Source organism: Dendroctonus ponderosae, unplaced genomic scaffold, assembly GCF_020466585.1.
Source record: "Dendroctonus ponderosae isolate FM_Combo_2020 unplaced genomic scaffold, Dpon_F_20191213v2 Dpon_F_20191213_4, whole genome shotgun sequence".
Classification (NCBI taxonomy): Eukaryota; Metazoa; Arthropoda; class Insecta; order Coleoptera; family Curculionidae; genus Dendroctonus; species Dendroctonus ponderosae.
In genome coordinates this window covers 8,370,724-8,382,712 of record NW_026018611.1, presented here as the reverse complement: position 1 = coordinate 8,382,712, position 11,989 = coordinate 8,370,724, and the positions used below count along the sequence as shown (strand labels likewise).

Below are 11,989 nucleotides of genomic sequence, written 5' to 3'. Positions count from 1 at the left end.
CCATTAACTTTGGCGAAAAATTCGCAGCCGTCTGCTAAAACCGGTATCAGATAAACGTAATCCGCGCAAAGCTACTTAAAAACCAGTTAAATAGACGGCTGAAGAGCAAATAATAGTAAAGGGAATTATTCCGGATAATCAGGATAAACTAGTGTTAATGTACACAACTAGGTAGCTAAAGAACTATAAAGGCGCGTGACGCTCCAAAGTGCAGAAAGCCGCTTATATCTCACGATTTATAAACTACTTTGCTGACTTCTTAGTCCCTAAATTGCATTAGTGTGATGTACTCTTCTGCTTTTACACAATATTTAATAGATTTAAATTGGTGGCGCTTTGCAGTTCCGGCACAGTTTATCTCTGTGGCCACCTGTCCCAAATGTTTACCAAAATAATTAAATGATTATTGAAGAAATGCTGCGTTTAGGCACTTATGAAAGCGAAACTCCTACTAAATGACCAGCAAATTTTAACAAATCACGGATCTCTAGTATGTAGGTATCCTTATGTGGTTTCCGTCCACGCACGAGTTTTAGTCAAAATATAGGTACCTACTTTTCTTTAAATTGTTAAATACACATATGTACGCAATTTTTTATTATATTTCACCTGCTAATCCGCTGAAAATCCGTAGTTAAGAATATCTTATTTTTATAAAAATGTTTTTTTGATCAATATTATGCGTGCTTGAAAAGAGATCAATTTGGCAGTATTGTCAAGTGGCAAGTTTAGAAAGAAAAGTTTAAAAAGAAAGAAAGCTGAAATACATGGAGCTAATTTTGGAAAAGGTACATAAGTACCTATATTTAAGTACAGGAAATAGGAACGTATTCATCCCCACTTGTAGTGGTGGAAGAACCTAAATTATATCTTAAATCTGCATTGCAAGCTTGCTCATTAAGATTCTTTTACCTGGACGTTGGACATATTGCATTATAGCCAGTACCTAAATATTTGTTCGTTCAACGTGTTGTTCCAGTTGTGATCTAATCAGCCGAAAAATGAGTTTAAATCCCGGTAAGTTGTGATTTTTCTTCAAATTAATTCAAAAAATTGCTTCAATGTACTGCTTAAGTTGGCAACATTTGGGAAACTTTTTAACTATTAATCTTACACTTTATTCTTTATAAAATGTTGTGCAAGTTCTAGAATTTAAAATAAAATCACCAGATTTTAAATGTTTTCCGTTTGTACGCGGTTTGTCTAAAAACATTTGTTTCACAAAATCAAAAATTGTTGATCAGAACTAGAAATTACGTGAAAATATGCAATTACATCCTGCTATTTAAACGAAAAAATTATATGTTTGTCTACAACATTCTAAACAGCGTGAACATTTTGCTTTGTGAAATTGGCTTAAGTATTAGTTTCTCTACGGAACGTAAAAGGTATCATATTAGTACCTAATAAATAAATTAGTAAATATTTGCAAGAAAATAAGTAGTATCATGCAACTAGATATTTGAATGTAGTTTTTAGTTCCGCTGGACTTTTGAATAACGATTTGCGAGATTGTCAAAAATAAAGCTACCTTACCTTTATGAGTTTTGAGCCATGCAGAATTTTATGGAATATTAGAATTTTCTTAAAATCAATACTAAGAAATTTTCATATGGTTTCAAATTACGGAGCCATACAATGTACAATATAACAAATAATTTATTAACCAGTAAAATTCTATTATTGTAGGATTGAAAACTAAAAAAATGTAATATCTGATGATTGCAACTTTTTTTTATAAAAAATAGCTTTTAGAACACTTTAGTATTTATGTGTATGTGTGTAGCAAAAGTTTAACATTCGTGCGTTTAAAATGTATTGTTAAATTGTAATTCTGTGCCCGTCATGAGAATATGCTAAGAGAAATAAACTCAAATAATCAGAATGATAATAATATTTCGTGAATTCAAATAAAATATAAAATGTGTCCATGTGTTGCTGCTAAAGCGAATCTATAGTATTTCCCCTGACTGTTTGTCTCTTTTAACATTAAATGTTTTTAAGGAAAAGTAATTTTTCTGATATTTCGCACAATTTGATTCATAAGTAAAAAAATTCTTCACGAACTGCTTGAAAGCATCAAAGGCACCGGTTCACCTTCAGACGGACTTTTTTTTGGTATTTTTGTGTACATCTGTCTTAAACAGAATTTCGAAAAATAAATTAATTAACTTCGAGAATGCCGGTAATTTTATAGAGTAAACTAATAGTAAATGTGTAAGTAGACAGATAAAAAATACCTAGATCCATCTGTTGAGGATTTTACCTAAAATGCGTCCAGAACAGATTCTACAAAAAGAATTTGTAAAAGCATTTTTATGTGCTTCCTGATTATCCATTGCAAACTCGAAATGGTAAAACTAAAAAATATGTGTTGGAAAGTGAATAAATAAATAAAATACGTTTATTATAGAAAGCATTTATTTGTTGCTCACAATAGCCGCTACGATGAAATACAGTTCAAAAAGTGAGTATTTGCCAAACATGCCAAAATCAATTTTATTAATTTCAAATATACTTGTCTGCTAATTTCTTAGAGCCCAAAAGTGAGTGTCTTCGGCCATTAGGTATTATATTCGCTACTTTAAAAGCGCGAGTTTATAGATACGATAATTAGACGATCTGCCCACCCTCTTTAATTTGGCCATTTTTACCTCAAACCCACCCTCCAAATATTTAGGGCTCGTGCACCTACCTGCGTTGTGAGACTGCATTAAGTTGGGGCTCACTTGTGAATGATCAGTCTCTGTATGTAGTTTCTTGATTTGTTCGGTTCCGGCAGTTTTCAACTTGAAACTAGAAACTAGTTCACATCTGGCGCGTCTGTGTATTTTGGTTAAGCTATGAACTGTTATTAAGCATCTTCAAGCTGAAGGGTTATACATCATTTCATCGACGAACAGTCATTTATTGAGCATTTGTGTTACGTACAAATTTCTGGGTGGGACTAGTAGTGCACTAAGAAGAGATCCAATTTTAAGGTACGAAACTTTCGAATTTTTAATACCGGGACTTTTATCCTGATACTAATTTTAGCTGCAAACGCTTAATTTGTGTTGATATCGCGAGTAGCCGCTGCGCTAATTTCAGCATTAACAACCAGAGATCTTCAACCCTAGTTTCATCGACTTCCCAGAGCTTTACATAAGAAACGTGCTCAGGATGAAAATTTTTATTTTTAGTAAAAACTTGATAGAGGTATATGCCCTTAAATGCATAAAATACGCTAAATCTGTGCGACAATACTATACATGGCAAACATTGTATTTTAAAGCTTGTTTTAATTGAATGAAAATGTCCGGTTTTATTATTTAGACTTGTACTTATTAGCATGCACTGCTAATACCTACGTCGCCTTCTATTATGAATAATAAACTTGATCTTTCAAGGTTTTTGCTGTTGCTTTATTAATACTGACGCAGATTCAATTAAAGACAAATTTAAACTTTAAATTACAGCTTGCCTGGTTTTAATGCTGCAATGTTAATGAACACCCAGTGTCAATGTAACAGGTTTAAAAAATTGGATTCCTTAAGCAGGACTTATATGTACCTATGTGAAGATAACTTATCAATCTAAACCAAAGGGATACAACGTGGAATAAACGTTTTGTATAACTGTTTTGCCTGCATGCTACTTCTTTAACCACATGTATGCAACAATGCAAAACACATATTTTAGCGCAAAATAATGAAATTTAATACGCAACAATTTCGTGAAAGAGACACAAATTCTTCAAAACTAGTTTTGCTTGTCTTCGTCAATAATTGTTTTCGTTTCATGCTTTATACTGAACATTACAAGCTGATCTATACAAACTACGGAGAGACTAAACGTTCAAGAAAACCGAAACGGTTTAAGTTTTTTGCGAAAATATGTACAAATGAACTAGTTTTGTGGCGCCCTTCTACACTTGGTAGGACTATTTTCAGCGTTCTTTGTAATGCAAGTCTTGTCAAAAATTCATTATGGGTAGATAATATAGTCCGGATATTCGGGCTCGTTCTCGTTTGAAGAAGTTCGGGCGGATGTTTTTTACGTTCATTAAAAAGCTGTTTGTTCTGTTTCACGAAAACTTTAAATTTCTTCTAAGATTTGCTTCAGCAACTTCTAACTTACAAGTTGGGGATTACATCATTAGAGTGAAAATATCCCTAAAATATCACTCGACCGCCCCATCTTATTAGAAATTTTTAGGGTCAGCCCCCGCGTAGTTGTTGAAAGTACTTGAAAAAGTTTAAATAAAAAATTGGCGTGTCCGAACATTTTTTACGAAACAACTCAAATAATCAGGGAGTAACTTGATCATTGACCCACCCTATAAAACTGCAGCCGTTTTGCTCTTCAAATAATTTAGCATAATTTATTAAAGTATAGGTACCTACTTAAAAAAACTAGAAACTTTTGCATGTTCAATTATCCGGATAGCAAAAATCAGAAATAGACAGACATTTCAAACAAGCTTAATTAAATAGAGGAAGCTTTGCTCTATTAGAGTGCCAAAAGTTTTCACGGGCGACGTAAGGAAATTGTAAGCAATTTGCTACTAATAGAGCGAATATCTTTGAAATGTAAACTCTGATTTTTTTGAGGTGGCACATTTTGGTACATGTCGACCACATTTTCGTGTGTGACCAAAAGTGAAAAAGTCTATATACTACACAAACATCATTTGAAATTCTTTTTTCTGCAAAATATAGAAAACTACACTCAGCAGTAACATAACATTTTACATTATAGGAAGACTTGATCAAATCTCCCTTAATACATATTCACAGCAACATTAATCCCTCTCCATTAACACTTGATATCAGTTCGCTGTATTTTTTATCTGTAATCTGTTTGCGCACTGTAATTTATCGGTATAATTATTACTAATTAATCATTAATTTTAACAAACCGTGGATCGGTATTGTCGAACGAATGCATAATTCATGTTTCGTGCCGAATGATTATATGGCTTGTTTAATTATCTCATTTCGATATAGAATAGAGGGATAAAGGTAGAATTGCCGGCAGACTAATTATCATAGAATAATTAGCATAAATCTAATCAAATCAATTTTCGACAAGCATTAATACCATTACGAGCACGTATTACAATGTGCGCAGACAGATTGACAAAGAATCAATATTCGCTAAATACTTGATAATATTTAGCTGTAGAGCGAATTTTCTAGAAACCAAACAGAAATATATTAACGATAATGACCATCAAGTATGCAGACTCATTAGTAGGTTTGGAAATGGTTTCATATGGCCAAATTTTCAGTTCTTTCCTACTGGATGGGCTTCGAACTTCGTTACGTGCCAGTGTGTCTAGGTAGGCACAATAATAAATGCAATTGGTTTTTGGAAATGTTTAGAATTCAGTCTAAAGAACCATGACCAAGTCTAGACAATTTTCCCAGAAATAAGGATCTTGAACAATATGCGCCACCTGTATGTTCTTCTATGAACTTTGTATAGGTCCTATACAAAGTTGTTCTTGGTACTTATCAGCACAATTTCAAAATTTTTATTTAAAAAATGAACGTTTTAATCGTGTTGGGAATAATTGCGTCGGTTTTGTAGGATGCTATTAGGAAGATAACAGCAATCATTTTAATTAAGTTATAATCACAATGTTTAAAAGCTTATTAGCACGTTCATGAATAATGTATCATAGCTATGCATTTCTTGATTTAAATAAGTAATAAGTGCAGGCGCAATCAACTTTCCTACCCAACTTGAATATCAATGAAAATCTCAAAGAATTTCCCTATAATAACTTGCTAAAGCTAAGTAAAACAACCACATGGTTCCGCTTAAAACAGCCTCTGCTAAAGACTTCCAAGAATGGTCGGCAATACAGACATTATATTTTATTTTCGGTGGTCACCCACAACTAATGAGGATTTCATTGTCGCTTATTGACAACTGCACTAATCTGATTTAAATACGTTTTTCCACTTGGTTACCTTTGGCGGGAAGTAACACAAATGGCCAGGATTAGTCGGAAAGGTACCAGAACAATTGTTGCCATTGTTATATTACCATTATCTATTCGGAGGCGGAAGATGTCTTTGTGAGCTTAGCCCTCCGGTCTCTTTCGAGGAAATATTTTGACTTGGCATCTAGGAAAGGATCTGGTACCGTTAGGTTTACTTATCGGGGTTAATAACTTCGCCAAACTTTGTAAATTCTTAAGGGACCAGGCTAGGTGGCTTTAATTAAAAATGTTGCAACTCTCCGGGAGGTTCTCTTTGGTTTATTAATTGGAAATGTCTCGTGAACCTTCTTTACTTGTCGGACAATTAATAGATATAAATTGTCTGTTACAAATTTGTTAATTATTTGACTGTACAATTAAATCTAATTGATCGATTTGTAGATTTGCACTTGGTGCTGACTTAAAGCATTAAAGTAAATTAAAAATAAACTTGTAGTACGGTCGATCTACTCGGCACTTACTGTTATGCAAATATTCAACTATTAATATGAGTTTTTTGTTTGCAGAGGAAATTCCTGAAAATTACACAGACGAAATTATTAATCAGGAAGTAGCCGGAAACATGGCGACAGCTTGGCCAACTTACCATCCGATTCCCCCAATGTTATCTTTCGGTGTGCATAATCTAGGACCTTATCAACAGGGCAAGTAAATTATTTATATATTAAACCATTGAGTAAATTATGAATGAAAACTTTGGTATCAAAACTACAGTAGAAGCACGTAAAAACTATACAGTTTTTAAGGAAAAGTTCTTTTTAAAAACCAATAATTTTCAAGTTATTTTAAATTTCCACAAGTTTTGTCATACATATGATCAAACCTTGTAGAACACTTGACAAAAAGTTAGTCGAGTAATTTGAATTTACTCCAAATCTATTGACTTTTGCAAAAAGTCTCCAGATGCACTTTTGACTTGAAAAACTATGTCGTTTCAGGAAACTTTTTCGCTATTTCCTCAAAGTTACCTGGAGACTAAAGATTCGACCTGCCAGAGTTTCCTAAAATCCCTGGCATTTCTTCCAGCTAGTTTTTCTATATGGGTTGACCTTAGCTTTATTACGCCTGTGCGCCTTAACATGTAAACCGAGTTTTATCGTTTTGCCTGTCCGCTAAGAAATTAGACAATATTTACTTGTTGAGGGATCACACTTTTAAAACGTGCTACCTATATGACATGTTTTTGAATGAATAATATGCCCTTAAAATCTCATAAAATAAAATTAGATTACTCTTGTGCGGAGTATTTTAAGCTGTAATGAATTATAGTTGTTTAACTTGTCCGCGCGGTATCTGGAATTATAAAAACTTACGGTAGCATGGATTAATTGGAATTAATCAAAAATCTATTTATATACGTAAATTTATCTTTATATAACATTGAATCGGTGGCCGCAAAGTATTTTATTGGATTGAAAGGAAAATAAAATTAATGAATTCTACATATCTATGTTTTGGTAGTTCCACGCCTTTTTATTAGTTATTTTGCAAATGTGTAAGTAATTCTTATACATTTATTATCGTTTTCTACTTCACAAAAGCAATTTTGGGAATAGGAAATGCTACGGCATTCAACAAATGCCTTAAATTAATTGAATAAAAGTAGGTACACTTTTTGTTCAGTTGTAGTTCAAAAACACTTTTTTGCAAATTTATTGATTATAAAACTTGTCCACATGGTTTGCGTTAAGCAGCATATCATTGTAGATACTAGACTTTTTTGGATCAACATAAAAAATTGTGGCAATTCAAGAAACACCAAGAATTTGTCTAGGTACAAGTGAAACTATTGCCTCATGAGGAATAATACTACTGAAACATGAAACATAGCCTTTAACAAATGGAAGAAGACTAGATATTCCTGCAAAGCATAAATAAAAATAGTAAAGTAAATTATTGTTGAACTTTAATACCAAGCGGAAAAATTCTTGACTTTTGAAGAAAATAATGTCTTTCCTATCGGGCGGGCTCGGTTTAAGACCTTTTTCCTGCTATGTGCACTCGAATCGACAATATAGTATACATTCGAACTCCAGAAAATGCACGTTAAAAATAATCCCTGATAAATGTCGGGAGAGAAAGGGATTGCAGCTGGTTAACAAGCCCAGGCGTAATCCTCTCAAACACGCACATAAAGACCTAAAATTGTAGACTTGAACAATTCGGTTTGATTCGCTCCGGCTACCGGTATTGAATTTTATATGATATTGCTCATAAATTTCAGAGTTTTTCGTTTCTTATTTTCATTTTGGTCTCCCGCGATCGCGGTGAATGATATTTTATGTTCTTGCGTCCAGATTACCATTGGTGGCGGTATAATTCTGATTTTATTAGTTAGTTATTCTGTTCACCTTATAACATAATCATGTTTGCGTTTTAATTTAATTTCATCAGTTAAATATTTAACTAGATCTCAACCTCAACTCCTCTAAAGCGCAGATGTAAATTAAAATTGTGCATTGACGAGAAATGCTTACATAAAGGATAGACGGAGAATGCATTTTTTGTACTGGAAACACTTCTAGGAATACAAAATGAAGACACTTGATTGTCTTAAGAATTCTCATGAAAAATATGAACTCAATTCGTTAGTCGTTTATTGTAAAACGCTTCGCACCCGTCCGTTTTTATATTTGAAAAGCCATTTTGCATGTTAAATAAGCCATGCAGGTGGTCCGCAAGTAAGCTACCAGCTCTAAGATTGAACCTTTCGCATTCTCATTTCTAAACAATCTTAATATCGGCGACTCAAAAGTTAAATTGTTTACAAGGAGTCTTAACAAAAATTGCAGAGCTGCACTAAGAAATATTTCATTGTAGGAAATGTTGTAATGGACTTCGCAAATACAGACAAAAAAACTATTGCTCCCAGGTAAAATTAAAAAGCTTTAAGTGGAGAAAGAACTATCAAGATGAAATTACTCTGACATTCTATGGGCGACCAAAAAAAAAGGAAAAGTTCAGTTTTTTTAAATTTATTCTTGGAGTATTTTAAGTAAGAAAACTGAAAGCTTTATTTGATTTTATTTCATGCAAATTAACACTGCAAGAATTCAACCCAAGTGGCTAGATTTCTACAGGAAAATAGGGTCAAATTAATTAAAGCGCAAACTAATTAAACATTCCACTCTTTTTTAAATTCCACCTGTAAAAAGTGAAATGAATGAATATAAACTGTAACGCCACTGTGTTTACATTTCACGCTGTACACAACAAAACATAAATAATTGTTTGTGCAGTCCCCGAAGACTATAAAAGGACTTTTCCAAAGCCCGAAGAAAAAACCGTTTCTTCTACCTCGATGATTTGTTGACTTGGGTTTTATTTTTACACCTCGCCGGCTACCGGACACAGCATCCAAATGCAAATCAACAAATTCACGTCAGAAAATTCTGATATATAGGCTAGCTCAAGCTTAAAATTACACTTTTTTAATAGGTTTTATTTATGCCGACGATTTTTGGAACCGTCTAGCTGATATTCGGTTCATAATGCGTCGGTTTGATTTTATCGTTTTTCGTAAAAGTGAACGACACACACAGGAATTTATAAAGGTTTCATTATCATAAGTCTATATTTTATTGATACATAGGTTTTTAATTAATTATTTTTGTGCATATTTTTCAGGCAATAGAAGGTAAATTTGTTAGAATCAACAGAAAATCAATTTGTTCACTGATTAATACTTAGGGAATCGATTTTAAAGAATGCCTGATTCCAATTAATTAATACAACTTTAAAGCATTACCAAGTTCCAAAGAAACAAAACTGTTCAGTTTTACTTAGTCACCAACATTCAACAACAATGCCGTTGGTTTTTTTATTCGGTTTATTTCGATACTGTTTAAATCTTTTATGATATGAAATGTTCCGCATCATTGCTTAATTATTGAGCATTTGAGATGTGAACCGGCCCTGATTTCGATAGTTTTCTTTCACTAAAGGGTCAGGGTTCGAAAGCTGTTTAACGAATCACGTAAAAAAATCAACATACTTGGGAATTTTTTTCTTATTAAATTAATTTGGTCGCATTTTTGGTTGTTACTACCAAATCCAAACATTTCTGTACTCCTTATTGGAACTGGAAATTTTTTTCTATTACTGAGTCTTTATAAACTGTTCTAGTTATGCCAATAAAATCATTGATCACATCGTTGTTATTTAATTTGTTTAATAAAACTTTACTTTCTCCAAATATATTCTTCGCTTCTTTTGCCGTGTACCTCCATCTTATGTGGATGCAGGTGTGTTTAGAGTCTATCGAATGCAACAGAAATAGATTTCAGTAGTTTATTAATAACCTTAAGCAATTTGCAATAGTTAAATATTTTCTTCAATATTTTATATTTAACGATATTGTTTCGCTTAAAGAAAAAGTTAACCAGGAAATGATAGAGGAAACCACCTGAAAATGGAGTCACCTGCTCTTGAAGGTTCTGCGATACTTTCGGTGAGCTTATCTTGAAGGAAGCGTTCAATATGGGCAATCTGGAAAGCTATTCGGAATCAAGCTTTAACCGGGCATTTTTCTCCATTTCTCTCCGCGCTTTTGTAAAGTTCACTGAACTTGCTTTCAATACACTTAAATGGTGGGTTTGTTTAATAAAAGCGACTTTTTATGGATTATTTATGGACTTGCGAATGCTTTTTCGAGAGCAATATTTTTGATTGTTTTGATGGTTACCTCAACTAATTAGGTTCATGAAAAATTTGACCAGGAAATTAGGGAATGCATTATTTTCAACGCATTTACTTCCAAGTAAATAATACTCGTAGTGTGAAAAGCTATCCGGAATCAAGCTCGATCCCGGCAATTTTTTTAAAGTTCATTTCGCACTTTTATAAATGCCACTCAACTTGCCTTCAATGCACTCTAAATCGTGGATTTGTTTAATAAAGGCGTTTTTCCCCCCGCTAGGTATTGACTTGAGAATTATTTGTTAGTTACACGACTTTTTATGGAGTATTTGTTAACTTGCGGATGTTTTTTTGATGGCAATTTGTTGGCTTGTTTTTGTGGTTGATCATTGTTCAAGTTTTTCATCTTCTGCAAAGCGCGACCCTGAAATATTTAGCTTTATGAAAAACTTTTCCAGAAAATGAGGTGGGAAACCACTTAAAACTGCAGTCAACTGCATTTGGTTCTGCGGTATTTACTGGAATCAAGATCTAACCGGAACATTTTTCTCAATTTTACTCCGCAGTGTGTTAAGGCTCAGTCAACATGCATTCTGTCAACATCACCAAGTAAATGGTGGATTTGTAACTTTCGAAACTCTTTTAAATCGGAATAAACTTATCCTCAATGTATCATTCGATCATAACCAAGTGATGAACCACGTCCTGTTGATGAAAATTTGACGAAGAAAATTCATTTTGCATGCGCTTCCAACCAGGAGAAAAAAAGCGGACGCGGAACGGAAAGACGCTCCCGAGGGAATAATTTCGCTTCTCGAAGGATTTTGCGTACGATAAAAGTAGCCGCTTCCTAGTTGTCATGACTACCCAACGTGTACCTACGGAAAACGGGTCCCGTCCCTATGGAAACATCCACCCAACCACCCTGGTAATCGGCTCAACTGGCCCAATCTCTGAGAAACTCCAGCATACTAACACGGTGGCTTCAATGTCGCGGCACACAATTTAACGTTTCCTTTTGCGGATTTTGCTTCGGCAAAAACGGAATGAAATGGAACGAAATGTGAACAGGCAATGAAAGTAAGAGCCATCCGGGAATAGAGCCGTTCTTTCCAGCCAAAGCAAAAACAATGCAGATATGGTTTCTGCACGTCGATCTATCGATGTGCGACGGCAGGAGATTTTTGCGTCCTACAGTTACCGAACTAAATTTACCGTCAGTTTGTTTTTAGGGTTTTTGCATATGTCGGTGATTGATTAAGTGGACTGTATTTTTGTATTATTTTCTTCTTCGTGCGCGTCCCTATCTGAGATGGCACTCCCAACACCGACTTAAGTATATGAATGCACCCAACCGAC

General features: G+C 33.8%; 1 protein-coding gene across 1 annotated transcript in view; it reads left to right on the top strand.

Moving 5' to 3' along the window:
• The first annotated feature begins 1,001 nt into the window (after positions 1–1,001).
• LOC109538810 (homeobox protein OTX2) overlaps positions 1,002–11,989 on the top strand; it is a 33,707-nt gene continuing 22,719 nt past the window's right edge. Inside the window, exons 1-2 of the mRNA XM_048665750.1 lie at positions 1,002–1,017; positions 6,499–6,640. Coding sequence (XP_048521707.1) covers positions 1,002–1,017; positions 6,499–6,640 — 158 coding nt within the window. The remainder of the gene's footprint in view (positions 1,018–6,498; positions 6,641–11,989) is intronic.